The 24,765-nt window shown below is 38.8% G+C and overlaps 1 protein-coding gene across 1 annotated transcript in view; it reads left to right on the top strand.

The window, feature by feature from the left end:
- The first annotated feature begins 1,302 nt into the window (after positions 1-1,302).
- The window catches only part of ADRB2 (adrenoceptor beta 2), a 61,118-nt gene continuing 37,655 nt past the window's right edge, over positions 1,303-24,765 (top strand). Inside the window, exon 1 of the mRNA XM_070933970.1 lies at positions 1,303-2,617. Within this exon, the coding sequence (XP_070790071.1) occupies positions 1,426-2,617 (1,192 nt within the window). The 5' untranslated portion in view covers positions 1,303-1,425. The remainder of the gene's footprint in view (positions 2,618-24,765) is intronic.

Here is a 24,765-nt window from a genome sequence, read left to right on the forward strand (position 1 = left end):
TTGTTTAGTTTGCTCTTCTAGTAAGAACTTACCAACAGTTCACAATTTCTTCATCAATAGAATGGAAGGCATTTGATTTTTTTAAAAAAAGAAAAAGAAAACAACAGTGTGGTTCCACTTTATTTAGCGGGTCTTTGCTTCTGATATAGGAGATAGGATCTGAGTACAATCACAAGTATTCTATTTGCAAACTGATTTTTTCCCTTTACGAAAACAACCAAAACTCACCTTTTATCTTACAGTAGACCCTATTTAATAGTGGTTACTCTGTAAATAATGCCACCAGACGAAGGAGGCAAAGTAGAAACACCACACCGTAATTGCATATGAACAGGCGCTCCTCCTTCCCAATAAAAAAAAATAAGGACATTTTCCCAGACGGTGGGATCAACTCAAGACAACTAGAAAAAGTTTGGAAACGGATGTCAAACATACAGTCGCAGAGGCTGCAAAATTGCAGTCCGAAGGGCAGCCAAGCACTCTTTGCGCTGCGCGTGGGATTGGGGCTCCGCTCCACCCTGCGCTCCCAGGTGAGGTTTTGGTGCCTCGGTGAAAAGCGAGGGTCGCTGACGCACCGCAAAGGACACCCAGTTCTTGATCAAACTCTCGCCCGCGTTTCCCGCTGAAACATCTCAAATTCCCGGTATCCCTCCTCATCCCATTCCCGGCCACCCTTTCCTGATCTTCCTGCCTGTTTCCTCCAAGGGAGCCCGAACGGCTTTAAGAGCCAGAGGACAGGCGAGGAACGGAAGCCGGCGACAGGATCGGCGGTTTCCCAGCGGCCAGAAGACGCTAACTTTAGTTGGGCTTATTGAGGAAACGGAGTCGTAAGCGGTAGCCGAGGCGCAGAAGGAAGCTTTCCAGCTAGGAGTGAGGAAGCAAAGCGGCAGCAAGGCACACTGGCTGACTGTAAACTGCCACCACCGAGCGGTCCCCACGCCGTGGTGTGTGTGTGTGTGTGTGTGTGTGTGTGTGTGTGTGTGTGTGTTGGCAGGCTATTGGCTGAAGGTAGCTTGACGTCACAAGTGAGAGTTCCTATAAACTCCCTAAACATAACGGGCTCCGGACAAGTTCCAGCCGGCAAGGGTTACTTCGAGGCGCGCGGGAGGTGATCAAAGCGAGGCGAGGCGAGGACAGGACGCGACAACACGCCGTCCAGACTGCTGGCTGCATGAGGCGCACCATCGCGTCCACCCCCCGGTTCGCTTGCCAAGCCCGGCTCTTCTCTTCCAGCGGGCCAGTAGCATCTGGGAGCAGAGTTCCTGCAAAGGTTAAGTGGACGGGGACTTTGGAACTGTCGAGCCGACGAAAGCAAGCCGAGCGAGGCAGCGCCTTCGCCAAGCGCCCCGGCGGGATTGGCTCCTATTCCGGATCGGCCGGGGCCGAGAAAAAGAACGAGGCTTCTTTCGAGGGCTACCTGGCACAATGGTGACGCTGAGCCCCGTCGATTCGGTGTACCTCAAGCTGAGCGCCAACGGCAGTAACAGGCAGAGCCCGGACAATTCCACCGCGTCGGGAGAAGGCTGGGTGGTGGGCATGTCCATTCTCATGTCTTTGATCGTGCTGGCCATCCTCTTTGGCAACGTGTTGGTGATCACGGCCATCGCCAAATTCCAGAGGCTGCAGACGGTCACTAACTATTTCATCACTTCTTTGGCATGTGCGGATCTCCTGATGGGCTTGGGAGTGGTCCCTTTCGGAGCCAGCTACATCATTCAGCGCACCTGGAAGTTTGGGAGTTTCTGGTGTGACTTTTGGATCTCAATTGACATCCTCTGCGTGACAGCCAGCATCGAGACGCTGTGTGTCATTGCTGTGGACAGGTACTTTGCCATCACTTCTCCTTTCAAGTATCAGAGCCTTTTGACCAAAAATAAAGCCAGGATGGTCATCCTCTTGGTTTGGATCATTTCAATCTTGACTTCCTTCTTACCTATCCAGATGCAGTGGTACAGAGACAAAGGGCTGGATGCTGAGTATTGCTATTCGAATGAGAGCTGCTGCGACTTCTTCATCAACCAGGAGTATGCTATTACCTCCTCGGTTATCTCCTTCTATGTACCTTTGGTGGTCATGGTTTTCGTCTATGCCAGAGTCTTCCAGGTCGCTAAGAAGCAGCTAAAAAAAATAGACAAATGTGAAGGACGATTCCATCAGCAAAATTCCAACCAGGAGCGAAACGCGGGAAAAGGAAACCATAGGAAAACATCGAAGTTTTGCTTGAAAGAGCACAAAGCTCTCAAAACTCTGGGCATTATCATGGGTACTTTCACTCTGTGTTGGCTCCCATTTTTCATTGTCCACATTGTGCGTGCTATTGAAGAGACCTTGATTTCCAAAAATGTGTATATCTTTTTGAACTGGGTGGGATATGTCAATTCTGCTTTCAACCCTTTAATTTACTGCCGAAGCCCAGACTTCAGGTATGCTTTCCAGGAGATCCTGTGTTTCCGGAGGTCTGCCTTGAAAATGTACGTCAATGGATATTCCAATAGCAATGGGAAAGGTGACTGCAATGGGGATCACAATGACTATCATACAAGTGAACACAAGGCTGGCCAATGGCTGTGTGAAGAAGGAAGTCCCCCTACTGGGGAAGAGTTTGTGCATTGCAAAGGTACTGTGTTGCATGGTAGCATTAAGTCCCACCAGACTGAGCATAGCAAAAATGGCTACCTGTTGTCTTGATTGTTGTGGCTGCAAGAGGGCCTGAGCAGGGATTAGGCTATAGTGACTATAGCAACGGCTCTTGGTGAGCAAACCTTTACCTCAAGTGTGGGAAGAGTCTCATGTTGTTGTATTCATGGGCTACAGAAATATTTAAGGAAGGGCATATTGGATTTGAATATGAGAGCCTCCTACTCCAAAGGAGGTTTTTGTTGTTTCACTTTTATTTTTATTATGTAGCACAATACTCAACTACCTCTTAGTATGGCAATGATATTGAACTTATCAGCTGCTCCTTAGAGGGAAATTCCTGAAATCAAGCAGGAATTAAGTGATACTGGCAGTTTTTATCTGCAGATGAGGCAAGAAGTTGGATGGGTTGTACAGTTTTTAGGAATCATGCAAAGTCAAATGTTTACTTTTTTGTACTGTCCGTATTAATAATGAGATTGTGCTTTGCTGCAGCTGTCTCCAAGTTTCTTATACTTAGAATATACATATATACATTATATATATATCATCTCAATTAAACTTTATTAATTTCCTCATATTTGGATAAGCATCGTATCTTTTATTACCTTCATATCAGAGTGTAAAGTTTTCTCTAGTATTGCTTCATTCTTCATTGTCTAACGACAATTTTCTTCAAATTTTAGTGTTTAGGAGGTTACATAGAGACTATGTCTAATTTTGCTAGGCATAGCTAAATCATCTTCACTGTCCATTAATTACATTAAATATCTAGAATTCATGATTGTAGCTATCCACAAAATATCTCATAGATTGAGAATCTTGTCTGCTTAAAATCTTATTGTGATTCAACGACTCATTAATCAGAACTTTTTTAAAAAAACTGCTGCTGGCATAATCCAAATAATCACAGCGAGATACCGAAGTGGAATGATCTGTTCAGGTTAAGTTGTATTATAATATAAAACAACTATTCATTTCAAGTGGTAGACTAATTAAATCACCAACTGTGTCAATGGTTTCACTTGTCCCTTTCTGACTTCTAATCTAGTCATGTTGGGAAGGTAAAGGTATTTATTGCTCTGCTGGGCTTGCAGGCAATGCCCATGTAAGATTCTCTTTGCAAACTTATTTATGATTATGGAGGGATTTTTAAAGGCATTTCACTATTTAAAGTGACCAAGAAAATCAATATTCTTTCTCCTTCCATTTTGATTAAATACAGCCCGCAGGAATCTGCATGCAATGAGTTCTGGAGATCAGTCTCCTCATATTAATTTTGGTTGTTAAATTTGTGCTCAGTGTACTTGACAACTACTTTATCCCTGGTGGTGTTGATCATTAGCATTTTAGATTCAGTGAGCTGAATCTGAAGTTTTGCTCCCTTTCTGTCTATAGAGACTGTTTTTTTTTTAAAAAAAAAAAAAAAAAAACCTTGTACGGCTCTTTCAAAGAGCTGGCTACATAAATCATTCCATCATTCATTGTATACAATTGTGCAAAAAAATAAAATAAAACTGTTTTGTTGTCTTTTCATCCAAATTGCTCTGATTATTGAAGCCATAACAAGATAATTGCCACTCTCCATGACAATTAAACTACAGTATTCCCCATCAATCTGGTATAAAATGTTTAAGTTCTTCTTTAAAAGAAGAAGTTCCTGCCTCCAAATCTCAAAGAGAATATTGTCAAACACGATTCTAAACTTCTCTTGGCTTCATAATTGAAACTGAGATTTTCTGTGTAAACTCAGAGTGGCTGCGGTGTGCACCTCAGATATATGCTATGTATTAAGGACATGTAAATATGTCATATATGCACATGTGCATTAACTAAACCACCGGATATTTTCCTGTCTGCCACTGAATGGCTGTGTCCTGAGCCCCACCCCCACCCCTCCCACCTCTCATTGCAGAATCTGAGGCAGTTTACCTGGCATGGAGAAGTCTATATTGACAATAACAAAGTTTATTTGCAGTCTGTCCTTTGGCACAGAGCTCCCTCATCTGGTAATCAAAGACTATCTAAAGACTAGCTATCATTATTTTATTTAAATACGAATTGGGAGGGGTGGAGTGGGGAAACTGTGTAAGGGCATGTTTTCTATAATTACAAAGACTCCTTGCAACTAAGTTGATGATTCATTAAGTTTGTATTTGAAAGGAATCAGCATTTCTAGACAGACTTCAGGAACAGTCTAGAAATGCTCTTCAACATTGTACAGTTCTGTGTATTTTGAGTACCTGGTTAGGAAGGCTTTTCTTCAGAGGAAGGAAGGGAGAAAAGTGATCTAGTGGACAGGGTGTTGGATTAAGACTAGGAAGATCCAGGTTCAAGTCTTCCTCCTGCCCTGGCCAATATAGAAGTTCATTGGGCGACTTTGGGTTTGTTATTTTCTCCCAGTCCCCCATACTTCACACAGCTGTGTGTGTGTGAGAGAGAAGGGAAGATTGGAAGAAGGGCTGAGTTCCTGGAAGAAAGGTGAGCTACAAATGTAGTGAAAAAAAATTAGAGGAGGGACAGTGACAAAATGTAACTGGATTTTGGAAAAATGTTTAGAGCAATGCTGCTGTCCAGCCATCTCTATCATGTAGTTGACCAAACTGAAATCCTGAAATCAATGCCCAATTAAACAAGCTGTCCATTAGATTTTTCCAGTGTAACAGCTCTCTTTTCTTTTCTTCTGGATTTGCTTGAGGTTGGGTTGCCAGTTCTCTGGAGCTGTTACATGGAAAGTTGATATTCAGACATGAGTCGACAGGTGCAGGAAAAGGAAAAATAGGAGGGGTGTGAGATGAGTGGAGAGCAAGGGCTAGTTCCTTTGGATGGCTGCAGAGGGAAAAACTGAGCAGTAACAATCTTTGGCTGGAACTCAAAACAAATCCGATTTTTAGATATGTTTATTGAAGATTGAGGTATGGGCTCTACCCCTACATTTTTGTTTGTTTTCAGAGCTTGATTGCCACAGATGCATGACAATTTTGAAAACAAACTCAATGGAAATTATAGCGTAACCTGCATCCTTTGTAAAATTATGTACATTTCCATTCTTATTTGATGACCTATACGATTATTCTTAGTAGTGGCAGTATCACGATTACTACGAGCATTGTTATTCCTTTGCATAATATCTGCAGTGCTGAGCTGAAGACCTTTGGAATTTTTTTTTTTTTTTTAGCTGAGAGCTATTTTAAACTCCCCAGAGCATTTCAACTTTTTTTTCCCACTCTTGTGAGTATCAGGAAAATGCAAAAGAGCATAATGTTTTTTTCTCATTTTTGTTGATAATGAAGTTCTCCAACTTCTGCTATAATAATTTGCCCAACCGCAAGTTTCTTAAAAATCAACTCTCAAGATTTATTATACTTATTCTCTGCACTCTTCAGATGACATGTCTGTGAGAAAGCGATAGGAAATCTTTACTTCTGTTTTGATTAACTGTGGACTAGTTCTGAATCTAGGCTCAACTCAAGGGATTCTATGAAAATGAAAAGAAATGGGAAGGAGGACAGAATGTCCACAACATGCAGAAGAAAGAGGAAGAGCAAAATAGCAATGCTTTAGAAACTATGACTATTACAAAATGTTTTTGTTTCTGTATGACATGGATAAAATCAACCTGATTAATGTCAATGATTGGCAATAATCTTCTAAGGCATGGGTGTCAAACTCTCAGTGTCATGTAACGTTTCACGACGTTTTTTCTCTTTGTGGAGCTGGGGTGGGTATGGCCTGTTGTGACGCATCTGGCCTGCGGACCGCCAGTTTGACACCCCTGATCTAAGGGCAAGGACAATTTTTAGGTTTAAATCTCATCATATGAGTTTTGAAAGGATCTTTCTTTATTTAGCTCAATTATTCTTTAATAGGTAAGATGATTTTTAAGTGTCTCTCTTTCCCTAAAGGCAAATTTATTTAGTTGAGATATTTTGTTATCAGAGATACAATATCCTGTTGGAGCAGAACTGTTGCTTTGGTTATGCTATCTGGAAAAAACATAAAGGTCTAGATTTCATTGCTTGAAATAGCTACTGATCAGTAATGGTGCGTGTCATACTTCAAGCAGCTGGATTAGAAGATTCAGATTAGTCCTTAAGGATTTTAATAAGAAATTTCCTAGAATAGAATCTTGATGGGAAAAACATTAGAGAAGAAAAAAAGGAAGTTACTTATAAGCTTAAACAAAGATAGCTCTGCTGATCCATGAGAGAAACACTCAAACTCCATTATTAAGTGATAATTTTTGGTTGGCCTCACTAAGAATGCCATTTAACTGAAGATTCTGAATGGATAAAATTCTTTTTTAGAAGAAAACTTTATTAAACTTGAATAAAAATATAAAGAAAGAAAAAAATATAAATTAGGAAAAAAGATCAGAATAAAAGCAAAATTAGAAGCGCGGAAAAGGAAAAGAAAGGGGAAAATAGAAAAAGAGTAGCTTCCAACTTTCTTCCATATAGATATAAATATAAAATACATTAACCTCTTATTCTAAAATCAACAATAATACAAAGTATTTCTGTAATCATAATAATCAAATCCCAAAATTACAATTGCATTTCTTTCAGTTTCAAGGAAAGAGTCCAAAAGTTGTTTCCAGTTGGAAAAAAGCTAGACAAGATCTATCTCATCAAAGAAGTCAATTTCACCATCTTAGTCAATTCCATTAGCTCCACCATGATAAAATTCTAATGTATTCTAGTCTCCTTTAAAAATTGAGAAAGTAAAGGATTGTTATATCAAACAAGGGTCTGTTACAGTTTTTTTTAAAAAAAATAATTGTTAATTAAACCAGGGGTCCCCAACCCCGGGCTCTGGCCCACAACTGGGCCTTTTGGTTATTTGGGATGTTGTTTAGAACACATTTGCTTCTCGGTGAAAGTGAAAAAGTAAAAAAAAAAAAAAGAAGAAGAAGAAGCTCTCCTAGCTTCCACCAAACATATTCAAGATTACAAGAGGATAAAGTGATGGCAGTTATATGAATTATGATACCTGAAATCATCTTTGTTTAAGAGCTGTTTGTGACCAAAATGCATGGGGAGACTCTGCCTTTGTTTTGTATATATAAAAGCACTGGTTGCACTTTCTGTGGTTTTACACTTAGTTTTTGCTTCACAAACACTACAGTGGGCACAACTAAACATATGCCCCTTGTCATTGTACCTTCTGATTGAGAAAATTAATGGACTGTATTTGAAAGCTGTGGTGCTGGCATAAATTATTGCGTATACCATGGACAGCCAGAGTAACTAACAGAGAAGTGTTAAATCGTATAAAACCAGGCACATCACTAGAAGCTAAAATCATAAGGCTATGCCTGATTTATTTTGGTCATGCGTGCAAATTCATTGGAGAGGGCAATGATGCTAGGAATGGTTAGTGGAACAAGAAGAAAAGGCAAGCAAAGAACATGGTGGCTTGATAACATCAAATTTGATACAGTTGAACATCCAACAATTGAAAGAAGCATGGAGAACACTTGCCTTTAAAGTCTGCCAAGAGTTGAACACAACTAATTAAAATAACAACAGTTTGAAAGTACAAAACAAGGCTGCTATTAATTGTCTGTTGTGGGTTTACTAAGATGTACTGAGATTTAATAAGTCCATGAAAGATGTGATTTGCAGAATACGCAATACTGTCGTCTACTGTATATATACTACTAAAACTCTCCTGTTTATCTGTCTAAGGAAATACCTCTGAAGCAATGATGATCCCATTGGTCGTAGGATGTCTAGCTATTTCATAAAACCTTTCTTATTGAGTTTGGAAGATACCTAGCTCTGCCACTCACAAAGATCCTTTCTTGCAGGCATATTTACGGCTTCATAATGTATCTTCATAAATTTTCAACTTGTGCCCTGCCAAGTGGGAGGTTTGTTGTTGAGAGAGCCAGAAGCCCTACCCTTCCTGGAGTTGGATGTAAAAGAAAAACATGTTCCAGCAACTTATAGAGGGGAAACTATCCTGGGATGAGAAGGGAATTATCAATTTACATTTCCACTAAGAAACAGTTGTTCAGTATTCTTAAAGAAATAAATGTAGCATACTTTTCCTTCTGAAAAAGGCAAGAAAATTCATACTAAAGTGCATGTATCATGTATGTTAATTCTATTTAGTGTTTGAAATTTCCATGGAATCCTATAATGGCTGTAGTTATAAAGGAGGTTGCATCCTGAAATATTAATATCTTCAGAATTGGGCATTAATCCAAGAAAATTGTCCAAAAGAATTAGAGATGTGGGCAAAAGGAAAAAAAGGATTTTTTTAAAAAATATCCTTTTATTGAATATATATTTATATATATACCTACACACACACACACACACACACACACACACACACACACGTTCAACTCTAGGAGGTGGTGTATATCTCCATTTCTTAGTGAGGGAGCCAGTATTGTCTAAAGACATTTCCGTGGTCATGTGGCTACATGACTACATGGTGAGGCATGGAACATGGAACACTGTTATCTTCCCACTGAAGAGGCACCTTTTGAACTGCTAGTTGGGCAGGAGTTGAAGCAAGGACTGGAACTCACACTGTCACGGTGTTTGGATCTCAAATCCAGGATGTCAGATTTCCAGCTGATAAGTTCAGTGTCTTTAACCACTGAGCCATTGTGTGTGTGTGTGTGTGTGTGTGTATGCAACTACTCATTGTTATTATACTTCCCATCGTAGATAGTTTCCAGTCTCTTCTTGTTCTTCCTAGTGTTATTCCTGCACTATGACAGGGTCCCCTTGTCAACAAAGCCCTCTCCATTTGGGTCAATCCAGGACATCTTCAGGACTGACACCCATATATTTCATGTCCTCCTTGATATGATCCATTCATCTTTTCTTGGGTCTGCCATGGGGTCACTGGCCATCTGGGTCCAGAGGCATGGCTGTCCTTGCCACCAAGTCTTCTTTACCACATACAATGTGTCCATACCATCTGAGTCTTCCTTCCTGCATTTTTGATACAATTGGCACAACTCCCAGTCAACGTCTGATATCGTCATTCATAGCTATCATAGTTTCCACCTATCCTTTTTTTTTTAATGTTGCAGAGGAGCCAGTTGAATTAAAAGCATCCAAGCATTATTGCCGGCAATCAAAAGAATGATTGTGCCAGAAACAGGCTGACCAAGTTGAATGTTTGATAACTCTGGTATACAGCACCTGCCCCAAATCCAGCCGTTGTCTCTGGCAGCTTTTCATTGGTTCCCAAAGACAGTGAGTCATCTTTCTGAATGATAACAGGCTATATTATAAAGGTGATGCATGTTGTGGGGCATTAGAGTTTATTAAGTGAATCATTTTTAATTTGGAGAAAACATTAATCAGGGGATTGGATCTGAGAAAACACTAAGCAGGGGATTGGATCCAATTGCATAAATCAGGACTGTCAAACTCGCTGCCCAAGGGCCGGATGTGTCATGTGCTGCCCACGCCCAGCCCCATTTTAGCGAAGGGGAAAAAAGTTGTGATACGTCATGTGATGACATGTCGTTGAAAGTTTGACACCCCTGGCATAAATGATCCTTGAATCTATGATTGTATGAAATGTGTACAGCATTGTAACCTTGAATGAATGCAGACCCAGAAAGGGAAGATTACAGTTAAGGAGAAACAAAGATAGCAGTTTTCTAGAAATATTGTTCAGTATTTTATCTGAAATAGAGTGTTTCAGATAAAACTCTCTCAGAGAATTATGTTCTATGTCCCCTCTCCATTTTTTTTTGGGGGGGAAGATAAAGAAAGGAATCTGCAGGGTCCAATCTGGGTTGCTCACTGGGACCAGAGGTTTAGTTTTCCAAGCTTATGGAGTTGTGTTGGAGCCCATCCTCAGGGAATTTCTCTCCAGCAGAATGTGTGCTTTGTGCAATTCTGTGTGTAGTATTTATGTGGTGCCTGGTTGGAATCAAAGGAAGGAATCTGCTATGTGGCAGGAGAAACACAATCAATCTAGACAGAATAGCAACAGGATTTTAAGTCTTCAAACTTTAAGTCTTCAATAGGTAGTTGACATCTGTTTATTTTGTGCTTCATCCCAGCAGCTTTTGAGAGGCTTGGTGCCATCAGAAACCATTTCAGCCCTGACAGTGTGCAACCTTATGCTCTTTTCCTTACCATTATTCTCCCCAAAATAATATAGCCATGTCACTTGTGGTAATAGCACACCAGATCTGAAGGTCATGAGGTGGTGTTGTATCACATAACATCTCAAGTATTTTCCATTGTTGTGCACCAACTGTTTTGATGAAGTATTCTTGAAAATGAAACCTTGCACATTATTTGTAAATTTGTGTTGATCCAATTAAGGTGCTGCTCTAGCAAGCAAAAAGAGTGGGCATTAGAAATGTCCAAACAGAAGTATGAAAGGAGAAAAAGCTACAGAAACACCAGTCTTACAGCTTCCTGAGCAACTTCGCTCTAAGGTTAGATTTTGGAGCATCAATTGAGGTACTTTTGTCTCACAGCCCCTTGTTTGCTAATCATTAAGCTATCTTTTTTGATGGTAGTGAAATCAGACATCATGCCTGGTTTTGTTTTTCTTATCATGGATTGGTCTGTCTGTCTGTCTGTCTGTCTGTCTGTCTGTCTGTCTGTCTCTCTCTCTCTCTCTCTCTCTCTCTCTCTCTCTCACACACACACACACACACACACACACAGAGACTTCTTTTCTCTACAATATCATAAGATGGTCCAGTGTGCAATTTTATCTCAAGGCAAAGCTTGTTATCAGGGCAGTATGTGGAATAATGACACAGGGAAGATACATAATTGAGTAAAGTCATCAAATCTCCAAAAATATTTTCTCCTCAGGTAAACATTAACAGGCTGTTCTAGAACAGAGTAACCTGACAAAAGAGAGACTTGGAGACTTGGGATAATCAGATGCTGTTTGTTCATGAGGCCTAATTTATATATATGGATTTAGATAAAGGAGTCTTCTGACATACAGTATAGCAGATACACTGAAATACAAGCACGTTCACTCTGCATCAGCTTTTCATATTGTACTGAAGAAGACAAAATGCTACATTATCCAATCTATGGAACTTATTCAGAGTAGATTACATTTGTTGTAATTTTATTAAACTCCTGGGCAATGAAAGTTTTTGAGCATGAGCAAGCTCCAAATTATTGGTAGTAATTCTATACCTGGGCTTTCAAAATTGTCCCGTTAAAAAAACCTGGTGTGAATTGTTCATTAAGAGGCCAGGAAGTGTCACAACATTGAAACCCACCACAACAGGAAGCACATGGACATATTTTACATACCAAGCAGACTATTGGTATCTAAATCACAAGATGCTAAGTGTCTCCGTGATCTAAGCTACAGAAAAATATAAAATAATATAAGCAAAGTAGACATTTTCTATAATGTCTAGCATTTTGGTGAATTAATGGGATCTTGTTGATTATTATTTTTTTATGAGCCCAGCCCTTTAGCTTATGCACTATAATACTTAGTATACTATGGACTATACAGTATATTGAAAAAGTAATGGATAAAGTTATAGATGGGGGCAACATAGGAGCCATATATGTTATACTATCTATGATCAAGAAGAATGAAATTTTTATTTTCAGTTCTTGAACAACATGTGAGATTAGGTTATACAGGTTGCCACAACCTAATGTGCAAAATTGTATAAGTTATAAGGATACATATTGAGAACTAAGAATTCCCAGCACCAGAAACAACATCTTATCAAACTTTAACTATCAGGATTTGGGTTTTGTGTGTGTGTGTGTGTGTGTCTCTCTGTGTGTGTGTCTCTGTGTATGTGTATGTGTATGTGTGTGTGCTTGTAAGTAAAATTCTGCACAAGGATGCATTGCATGCCAGCAGCAACCCTACCAGTGATATAGTTGTGTAGTAATGACAAGAACGATCTCATGAATATAAATAGATCCTCTTGAATATGTATTCATGATATATGATCTGCTCACCCACTGTCTTGGAGGTCTTTTGCCAGTCAATACTAATATCAGGGTTCCAAGTAACACCCCCAACGAAATAAGACTCTGAGGCTTGAAGTTCTTCAAAGTTCCATTTTATTAGAGATGTCATATTGGCACATCTGGGAAAACCTGAATCTGAAAGTTTCCAGGTTTTCCTCACCCAAAGGAAAGTTCAAATCCCTGCCCAACACCCAAAGTCCATCACATGGTCCAATCAAAGCACAGTCCCAACTAGAGATGCCTCCCAGTTCCAGCCATCCAGGTGCAGGACAAGATGTCCTTGACTCTCTGAGAAAGGAATGTTATTATGACTATATACCACCCTGGCTCCACACAATTCCACCCTCCCAGTTTCCGTCAGTAGTATATGTGGCAGGCCTGAAGATACAACGAAAAAGATGGCTTCCAGGCCTGACAGACTACTGTCATATTTAAGTTGTGAAGATAGTTGGATGTGTGGAAGGAGGGTATAGCCATCTGGGAAAAACCATAATGTCACTGTACACATCATGGCATATCTGTAGTTTACATCAGTTATGCCATAATACAAATGAAATATATGACATATTTGCATCACTTGTGCAGTAATACTATCTTGCACGCATTGCTTACCCCTCCCATCCCCAGAAGGTGCTCATAAAAAGGGATAGATTTACCCTCAGATAATAGGATATGTGGTTCTATAATTGTGTCTATTCTGTAATATATAACTTCTTACCACATGAACAAAGCCTTTACAACTATAACTTGCATGTGAACGTTTGTGCTTATAAGGGATATAGTCCCAGCCCTGTATTAGTTTTGCTTAGTATCCAAAACTGTCCCTTGCTGTCCATATTGCCTCTCAACACCAGCTGATGAAAATGCACATGAGAAGGTTTTATTGTGCTTGTGCATTTCACAGATGGTTGAATTGTTTGGGAAGGGAAAATTGCATTAGAGAGGCATTTGATCCACTTCAATAACACTTCTCTCATATTTAAGTCCTCCTCACCCTGCCTCCCTCCATCTTCCACTCTTTCCCCTGAGCTGAATATAAGTGGATTATTATGGGTGGATGAAATGCCTGATCCATGCTGGATTCATTGTCTTTCTGTGATTTCATAACTGGCTCCATAACTATGTGAAACTATGTGAGCTTTTTTAGGGTGGGTAGCTTCCAAAATACCCTGAGTCATCCTTTACTCAAATTACCATTTCAGGAGCACTTCACTCTTCCCTCAGTTGTTTCAGGGCCAATACAATATGCTGAGTTGTTGTGCTATATCTGTAAGTTCATGCCCTCATGATAGTGTGTGAAAATATGGGAAAGTTAAGAAATCTTATTAAGTGATATGCATCAACAAAAGGCAGGCTGGTGCTATCAGCATATTACCTGCTAACCTTTTACTACTGCTAACCTGCCGTGCCAATTCTGAAAAGAAAGGGAAAAAAAACCCTCAGCCCACAAAAGCTACTCTTTAGAATTTAGATGAATCTTGGGTAAGCTCACTGATTTTTAGTTGTAATCCTTGAAGAATTTCTGTCCTGGTTTCATAGATCTAAATTTAGGGATGTAAGAACCATGTGCTCCCAATTGGCATTTGCTTGTACTTTACCATCAAAGTCAAGGACAGAGGCTATGCTGTCATTTCCCCATTGAATTGTTGTGAGAGGTCTGTGCTTGATCTATATATCCTTACGTGTGAATGAAGTGTCCCTAAATCAGCTCACATACCATCATCCATGCCAAGACGACTAAATGATTGAGAAATCCACTGCAGAAGCTGAAACCATCTTGCCACAGTTAGTCATTGACAACTTAAACCAGCTGAGAGTTGTGGAACTTTAAAGTTCCCCTCTTTAAAATCTGCATCTCTTTTCAAAAGCTAATCAAACGAAAGGGTTTAACTGTTTAAGTTTGATAATAGTTGATTTACTTTCTTCTTTTTTAAAGCTTTTATAGGAGTAGATTTATAGAAGTCTCTCAATGCAGCAAATATTCTATATCTGGTCTACACCATGTCAGGTCTACTCAAAGCATTGATGTTCCATTAAAGTTGACTTGAAATATTCCAATTAATATCAGTGAGTAAATTTCTAGTCAGAAAAGCAATTGGTGGGTTGATAGATGTTGTCATTAAAGCATGTGACATGGAGCAGCTGGAAAACTGTAACTCTTCCCAAACAAAGATCTTGACAATTGTGATTTTGCTGCTCCAGCAGATGTTTGGTAAAGTTACCATGGTAAGCTAGCTAATAGTGTCTTATCTGTAAATTTCTTGTTTTGATAGAAGATAAGATTCCTCATGCCTGTTGCTCATCAGTTCTGTTCTTCATGCTGTTTCTCAGTTTAATAACATCATCACTAGAATTTTCACTTTCTATCATTTTTATTTTATTATATAAAGTAAAAAAAGACAAGAAAATAAGAAATTAAGGGAGGGAAAGGGAATGGGGGAAAGGGGGTGTGAAATACAAGGGGGAAGAGAAAAAGAAAGAAAAGGGGGCATTGACTTCCAACTCTTCCTAGCATAGTACAAGATAAACTTACCCCAACCTCAACTTTTTGCTTTTACACATTAATATATAACTAGCCATTTCTATAACACCAAATCTTTCTAATCAACAAAACCAAGATCAAAGTTTCATTTTTTTCTTCACAAGCACCAATTCCAGAAGCGATATCCAAATAACAACATATTTTTCTGCTTAAATAAAGTAATCGATTTAACCATTCCTGCTTTATCTTCCTTGCTATGGAATTAACATGTATTTCGATTTGCACCTAGTAATCTTTGTGAACTGTCACCATTTTTATTTTCAAAATTTTTGGTATTCTTTCAAATTCTTTGGCCTTACTAAAAAAACCAGTCCAAGTCGCCTGAATACCACCTCTGATGTGACCAGGGGGATGCTGCTTTTCATAAATGTGAAAAAAAAAAATCAGTGCTTTTGTAACTTTGAATAGTCACTAAATGAACTGTTGTAAATTGAGGATTACCTGAACTGAACAAGAAAGAATGAGATAATGTTCTGTTCACATTTACTTGAAAATACTATAGTTCCCATTCAAAGAGTTATTCTCACTGTCCAGCAAACACATGTGCCGTTTTTTCCTGCAGAAAACAAAGTCCTGGTGAAGGATCTGATGTAGGCATCCAATGCATTTTTTCTCTTCTGGAATGCTGGTGAAGAGGGCTATAATGAGCATTATGATAGAAATTCAGAAGAGATGATCTGTCTTATTAGTGGCATCCACAGGTTCTCAGCAGAATAAAGAGAGCAGTGTTATATTGCAAGCTCTGCCATTTTGGGACATGTAAATGATATAGAGGCATGTGGGAAAAGAGGTGAGATCTATGTCATGACATTCCTGACATCAGATTAATTCCCCTTGCCCTACTCTGCTGTGCAATATTATATATAGGAATAAGACCCATGTATAGTAGGAGGCCTGCTTAAATGTTTATAAAATTACATATTTACTTCATACAAATCACAATGAGAGCAAATTAAATGGTGGATTGACCCTACACTTTCCTAATTAATTAATCCATCGGTTCAATTAAAACATCATCAAAGAACAGGACACTGACTCAAATGATAACTTTTCAAGTAACAGACAATTACATTGAACAGTTTTACAGTATTGCTGGAAATCAGCAAGAGTATTCAGTAAAAACTCCATTCCAACTTATCCTTCCTATGGAAATTATATTTATAAGTATATATAGCGCAGGGGTAGAGTTGAAATGTTATGATATTTCTATTCTTCTCTTACAGTACATAAAATCTATGGACAATTTGATCGTTTACTGAAGGTTCAATTTACTTGACATGTGTATTTCTACTACTTCTAAGTTTTGGGTCATGTTTTTAAAATGGATTTTACTTTTATATGCTTTACCATACTTTTCCCCAGCTTGTCTGACTAAGGCTAATTGCTTTCTTATGAAATACTGTATGGTAAGTGTGCCAAAGTGTGCTGGAGTTTGCAAAGGATTTTCCTGATCAGAATCTGATTATTACCTCACTGAGCAAACTTGACACCTTCCCAGAAAATCAACAAATTGTACAACATGGTAAAAAGACAGTTGCTGTTCATTTGTTTGAAGGATTGCAGACATTTTACCTTGATAGCAAAGAAAAAAAAAACCTTGATGGAGCCTTCAGAAATTGCTGCCAGATATACCCATGTCAAATATAATTGTTTAGGGGAAGTGTGTGCCTATATGTTTGCTCTAAGCATTAAGTAATCACTGATAACCCACCCCTAAGTGTCACAATTTTCACATTCTTCATGGCACTTGAGAGAAGCTTGAGATGTGCAAGAGTGAAAGACATACTTATGACCTGGAGATTCCTTGTACATTTCAGTTCTCCCCCTTCTAAAAATGAAAACAGCATCAGTTTTTTTTAATTATTATTACAGTAATACCTTGGTACTCAATTGCTTTGAAACTTATTGAACTTGATACTCAATGCTTTTTGATGTGAAAATTTTGTCCTGGTACTCAGTGTTTGTTTGGTACTCAACGCACAAGCTAGAACTTGTTAGTATCGGTTGCCTTGTGACTCACTACATTACTCCTTATGGGAAAAATTTGTTTGGTACTCATCGTTTTTGGTACTCAACAAACTTCCTGGAACTAATTAATGATACATATCCAGGTACCACTATAGATAGTTTTAAATCCATAACACTGATAACATTGTATTATCTTTTGTTCATCAGAGGTTTCTAGAGTTACAGCGTAGGAAGAAAGCACTTAGCAGATCTTAAGATCAGACTGAAAGCAGATTTGATTATTAAGCATGGATACTGAAAGCCAATGAGATCTTTCTAGAGGGTAGAATTTTGAAACTCAATAGTGGAAACCTAAATTCAGCTCCTAATTTCTGACTGACTCTATATCATTGCCCTCAACAGGAGAAAAACTCTGTGCCATCAGAATGAATATTTCAAATATTTAGATTCTTAAGCCGAATTGTTAAGCATGAGGAAAAGCTGGCATGAAAAATAGAAACAGATTCACTCATGTGAAAGGAATAAGAAATGATGTTTTAGTGGCAGCATTTTTTTTATATATCGCATTTGTGTTTTGGAATGTTTAGATGGAGAATTGGACTGTAAACTCTAGGTAGTTCTTGACATATGACCACTATTGGGAGAAGAACCTCCATTGCTAAGTGAGGCAATCATTGAGTTATGCCTAATTTACAACCTTTTTTTTTTGCCACAGTTGTTAAGTGAATCACAATGGTCATTAAGTGTATCCCATGGCCATTAAACAAATCTGGCTTCCCCCATTGACTTTACTTGACAGAAGCCTTTGAGGAAGGCTTGGTAGTACAGTGGTCTAAGGCACCCTGTAATTAAGCTGGTTATTAAGACCAGCTGCCTGCAATTACTGCAGGTTCGAATCTCGCCAAGGCTCAAGGTTAACTCAGCCTTCCATCCTTTCTAAAGTAGGTAAATTGAGGACCCAGTTGTGGGGGCAATAAGCTGACTTTGTATAAATATACAAAAGAATGAAGGCTATTGCTTAGCGCATTGTAAGCCTCCCTGAGTCTCCGGAGAAGGGCGGCATATAAATCAAATTAAAAAAATGGCGAGCATGTGACCCTGGGACATTGCAACTGATATAAATACATGCCAGTTGCCAAGTGACCAAATTTTGGTCACATGACCACGGAGATATTATGATAGTTGTAAGTGCAAGGACTGGTCATAAGTCTCTTTGTTCAGTTCTGTCATAATTTCAAATGGTCACTAAACAAATGGTTGTAAGTCGAGAGTTACCTGTACAATATCTTGTGAAAATAACATTTATATCAATAATAATAATACAGAGGTATAAGGTAGAATGGACACAAGGAATCCTTCATAGTTACGCTTTTGTCTCAATTTCATCATATGTGTAAATTCCTCTTAATTTATAGGCATCACTTGATAAGGAAAGTGGAAAGAATAGAAGGATGTTTGTGTGGTATAAAAGTTGTACTGTACATCCATCCTTATTAGTTAATTAACAAAAAATCATGCAATCATTTCATCTAAATCCTCTGTGACTAGAACTGGTGAGTCTGTTTCTACTGACTGTTGATGAAGATAAACTGCTTATCAATCAGATTAGTGGAATATCAATTTCTTTCCTGACTTCTCTGTCTGAATTCATTAGTTTAAATGGAAGCTTTACGTAGGGCAAGATTTGCAAGCAATACAGATTTCCACAAAAATTCTGATGCATTTTTTTAAAGTGGGCTATGCATTCTGGAAGAATTATATAAATTCTAGTTACAGTCCTGGGGGGAAAAATACTATATAAACAATCACAGCACTCTGCATATATAGGCTAGGGATTTTTTTTTCATTGTCTCTATTGCATTATTATATATTTCTTTATTATTTCACATGTGTGGAAGTTAATGATATCTATAACCTTGTTTCTCCGAAAATAAGACCCTGTCTTATATTTTTTTGAACCCTGAAATAAGCGCTTGGCCTTATTGCCATGCGCTCAAATCCCGATTGGGTTTATTATCAGGGGATGTCTTATTTTGGGGGAAACAGGGTACATACAATCTTTCTTCCTCTGATCACATCCCACAATAGTAAAAATAGAAAAATTCTACTTAATTGTAATTTCTTGTTCATGCAAATGAGTAACCATGTAAATGAGCTTCTGATTAAAAATTGTGAAACCTGTTGCCCAAAGCTGGTAACCATAGCATTCAAGTTCAAACAAAACAGGAAGCTTTAGTTCATTGAAGATTTCCTGGTTTCATTCTTTTTTTTTTTTTTTTTTGGGATGTGTGAAAAGGGCAGAGTGAAGATTAGATGTGCAGCTCAAAACATCCCAACAAGGGTGTTCGTCCTAGCATTTCTTTGATGCATGGCACCCAAAATATTTTGGTAACTAAGGTCAAGATGATTGAATATATGAGGTAGTATTGTATTCTGGTATTAAAGCCCAGATTTGTGCCTCTTCTCTAATGTTTTCTTATTATGGATTGAATAACCACTCTGATATTTGATACATTGTTCAGTGTGGACTACATAATGTGTGCTGCTGGGTATCTCAGGATACACAGAAATCTATTTATGAAGATATTACTTGCTGAAAGCGAGCTTAGTTAAGCAACTGTATCTTCTTTAGCCAGTTAATTCAATTTACATATTCAGTCAATACTTAAATAGATAAATTGATTTTCCCTTATTTTAAATGATCTACAAATTTAGTGTAGATTGAACTCTATTAGACAAGGGATACTTTCCCATTTGAAACAAGGACTAATGTTTCCTCTAGAAGTGTACTTTTCAAATAATGTTAAATTAAAGAATTAAATTAGCACGTGTACCTTTTTAACAGGTTGAAACATTTGTTGATGAGTTGATTTAAAACTTTGCAAAACTCATATTTATATAAAATCAAGCAGGATCCAAATTTATTAGCCCTGATTCTGAGATAATAAAAGAGAGCAAGGATATTTTAAGCTTCTTGCTTTGCAGACATTTAGTAAGAATTGGTTAAGTAGAACTGCAGTAAAATACAAAAGGAGATGTGTAGCCAAATCTCATTTGTTTCAGACATAAATCTGTTAGATTTCTCTTATTAACAAAGGTTCTACATCAGTTATTATACTTACTTTCTATGTGAAATATTTTTATATTTCCAGTGTACTTCCATTTGGGAGGTATCCTAGTTATAAAATATTTCAATCATTTTATATATAGAGAAACAATGACAACAACTTCCAAAGAAGTTTAAAAAATGCTACTTGTATATACAATCGAGATCGAGAGAGGGAGGGAGGGAGGGAGGGAGAGAGAGAGAGAGAGAGAGAGAGAGAGAGAGAGAGAACAAGATATGCTGTATTTTAAAACAATTACAAGATTGCTGTTTAATACTAAATTATAGTGTGATTTGGATAACTCAGCCATTATGACTATTATGGGTTGTTCAACAAACCACAATTTGGAAAAATCCTGGCTTAAGCCAATGTCCAAAATCAACTTGAAGGTCAGTCATAGCAGGATAAGGAAGTCTGTGTTTAATTATTCATTTATTTTAGGAAATTTATATTGCCACCTATTCGCACATGGCGACTCAAGGAGGCTTACAAGAATATAAAAACCCCATATATAAAACAATAAAACTAATAAAAGAGAATTAGGAGGGCTTTCATTTTTTATGCAAAGTAAATGAGTAAAAGATATATGCTAGTGATTCATTGCAGCAGGGGTGTCAAACTCAAGGTTCGGGAGCTGGATCACCTGCGGGATGCTTAGATCTGGTCTGTGGGGCCACCCTGGAAATAGTGAAGGACTGGCTCGCAGTGCTTCTGCCAGTGAAAACGGAGCTCCGTTTTCACTGGCAGAGGGTTGCAGGAGACCGTTGTAGCCAGAAACAGAGCTCGGGAACCTGTTTTCGCTGGCAGAGCGCTCGGGCCGCCACAGGCGCCCCTGACATGAGTAATGTCGAGCTGGCCACACCCACCCTGGCCACACCCATCCCAGCCCCCTGAACTCAAACACAATCTTGATGCGGCCCTCAATGAAATTGAATTTGACACCTCTGCATTACAGTGAATTCCTGCATTTCAGTCAAATTTAGGATTAGTGCATTCTATCAAAGTGTATGCTGGATTTCCAAAAGGAAATTGGCTATGCTGTCTGTCTTTCCAAAAGTAATGATTTAGAAAAAAAATATGCTGCAGTAGCTTGCCTGCCATTCAGACTTGTTACTTTCCCCACCCTTCTGCTTCACATTGGCTTTCTGTGTGAGTCATTTGGAGTTTTGCCTTCTTTGGCAGATCGTGTAAAACAGCATACAAAAGGAATAGGATGTATTCGAAGAAACTTCGCGCTTCACTGGAATTTTATAAATGGCACTAAGTTGCAATTCATCACCAGTCTAGCTAAATTCTGGATGATTCCGAAGATCTTAGTAGTGTAAATTCATTACAGCTAGTCCTCAACCACAATTGAGCCCAAAATTTCTGTTGCTAATTGAGACATTTGTCAAGTGAGTTTTGTTCCATTTTACAACCTTTCTTGCCACAGTTGTTAAGTGAATCATTCTGGTTGTTAAGTTAGTAACACGATTGTTAAGTGAACCTGGCTTCCCATTGATTTTGATTTTGATTTTGATTCAAAAAAAAAATCACAAAAGGTGATCATGTGACCCTAAGACACTGCAACCGTCATAAATATGAACCAGCTGTCGAGCATCCAAATGTAAATCATGTGACCATGGGGGTGCTGCAATGGTCATAAGCATGAAAAATGATCTTAATTTTTCAGTGCCGTTGTAACTTTGAATGGTCACTAAATGAACTGTTGTAAGTCGAGGACTACCTGTATTCTGAAATTGGTGTGTTGTGAGAGACCTAGTTCAAATATATCTTTCACTTACTTACCTAGCCTAAACACGATTTTTTTTTCAAAAAATGCAATATTTCATTTGGAAACAACTTGAGATTTGGCAAAAGCTCTCGCAGTTTGAAAGACCAGTTTCAACACAATACATCTCTGCAGAGCAAAATCACCTCAGAACCATCTGATTTTTACTGCACTAAATTTGAATTTATTTTCTCTTTCTCCGGGATGTTTTTTGCTTCTGAGCTTTGTTGTTTGCTATTGTAAATTAAAAAAATAAACACATAACAGATACCATGGAGATTTGTTGCTGTCACCTTGCGTACCTCCAGACAATGCCGATATCGGTTCTCTACCCCAGAATGATATTCACGCCAGTGAGATAGATCCAGAACTGAACAAAACAGAACAACAGCTTTGATCTATAGAAATGTCCAAATCCTGACCGTGAATCCTGACTATGTAGACAGCTTGGGAAACCTCAACTGAAATGTCCATGGATTACCCAAAATAATAGAACTACACAAAATAAAACTCGCAGCCCATGGGCTGGATGTGTCATGCGCTGGCCCCACTCCTGCCCGATTTAACGAAGGGGGAAAAATCCTGATACATCATGTGCTGCGAGTTTGACACCTCTGTTCTAGACCACTACACTAACATCAGAATCACATGCAAGATTATTTTCGTTTTTTTGGGCTGCTATTCCTTCCTTCTGCATCTCTGATCTCTCTGCAAAACACTCATTGATGATTGTAGTCAGATCTCCCTTATGGTATAAGGTAATGTTGAACCATACAGCCTTATGATATAACAAATGAGGGGCTGGGAGAGAGTGTAACATGCAACTCTATTAGATTTTATAGCAGAAAAAATGTACACTGTATAATTGTGGTCAGGAACTGAGCACATGGACTGATGCAGAGCTGCTGTAGTCTGGAGAGCAGCAGTGAATATCACAGGAAGTGATATGGTTTCTCAGCAGTGTTAAGTTGACTTTGGCTTGGACTGGCAAAAAAATAAAGAAATGTTAACACGCATCAACCCAGAAAAAACATCAGCTTTTATAACTGCCAGTTTTGAAACAAACAGACTTTCTGATGTTCCCTGTTGTAATGGCCAACAGATTTCATCCATAGACCACTTCTGGAAATTTGGGAGACAGATTTCTGACACAAGATGGGCATGGAGCTCTTACACATTCAGTTTTCTGCAGGCAGCCCATGAAGAGATAGGAAGAACTTTGGAGCTGGCTAAATGTTACCTAATCCAGGTCTTTGTTTTCATCCTGGTTTAAAACAAGCAGTCCTCCACACCTATTCATTTATCTGCAGCTTAATAATGGAAAGTGGACCATGCAGACCAACTCGTTTTGTACTATTTCAGAAATGGATTGTAAACTGGAATCTTTCTATAGTTTTCTGGATGATCTGTAGAAGATCCTCAAGGGTTCAGTAGTTTCCCAGTTAATGGTAACAACAATAAAATGGCTCTCCTTGTCTTTAGCTGTATGGCTAAAATAACTAGAGTTGTGGACAAGGGAACTTATCAGAAGTGTGTTTTTGCATGGAGAAACTGTAATTGTATTCCATTCTAGACTGCTGGACTCATAATTCCTTAAGTCTAAATAGGTTGTGGCATCAAGTTATGTTGGTCGATCTCAAGATTCTAGTAAAAGTAGAATCTTGTAGTAAAAGTCTTTTTCCTTCATATCCCACTTTTCATTAGGAACCCCAGGTTGGCATATTTTCTGGTGTTCCTCCATAGTAACAATCCCATGAAGTAGTTTGGGCTAGATGGAAATACGTAAGATCTCCGACCTCCGCGTGTTTCGCTGCGCACTGAAGACCCTGTTGTTCCGCCAGGCCGGGCTATCAACATAATAGTTTTAAATTGGGGTATTTTAAATTTCTGGGGCTTTAATTGAGCCAAATTATTTAATTTTAATTGCTGTTTTGTCTTGTGTTTTTAAATAGGCTGTACACCGCCCTGAGTCCTTCGGGAGAAGGGCGGTATAGAAATAAAATAATAATAATAATAATAATAATAATAATAATAATAATAATAATAATAATAATAATTCTATTATTATTATTATTATTATTATTATTATTATTATTATTATTATAGACAGACTGTTTGGCCTAAAGTGACTTAGTAGGCCATTGATGGCTAACCTTTTTCTCGTCGTGTGCCAAAAGTGCGCGTTCGCTTGCGCAACAGCATGCGTGTGTGCCGGCACCCATAATGCAATGCATCCCCGTGCGCATGCATGCATGACCCCCCCACGCTCCTCCCATGCATGCACGTGCGACCCCCCCAAGCTTTGTTTTGGGTGTAGTAGGCCTCCCTGTAGCCTCCTGGGCCCAAAAACAGGATGCGGGTGGGGTGTGCCACACCCCCCATGCTCCCCACGCCCTCCATGTGTGTGTGCATGCGACCCCGCCCCCTCGTATTGCAAAAATCAGCTGGCTGGCGGGAGGCATGCGTGCATGCGTGGTGGAGTTGAGCTGGGCGACTGCTCGCATGCCTGCAGAAAGGGCTCCACGGGCCAGCTGTGGCACGCGTGCCATAGGTTCACCATCACGGTAGTAGGCTTTCAGAGCTGAATCCTCCCACTCCTAGTGTATCATCCTAAGAAGTACACTTTGCCAGTGCCACACTTTGCAACACTAAAGAAGTCATTCTCCTGTAATGTTCAGTGTGTGGGTTTGTGGTATGTTTGCATTTGGAAGCGATCTATTTGATCATAAAGGGAAGTAACAGTCCAGCAGATTGTTTTTCATGAAATTTCTGGGGGTG

Source organism: Pituophis catenifer, unplaced genomic scaffold (assembly GCF_029215685.1).
Source record: "Pituophis catenifer annectens isolate HBS135680 unplaced genomic scaffold, rPitCat1.0.hap2 SCAF_2, whole genome shotgun sequence".
Lineage (NCBI taxonomy): Eukaryota > Metazoa > Chordata > Lepidosauria > Squamata > Colubridae > Pituophis > Pituophis catenifer.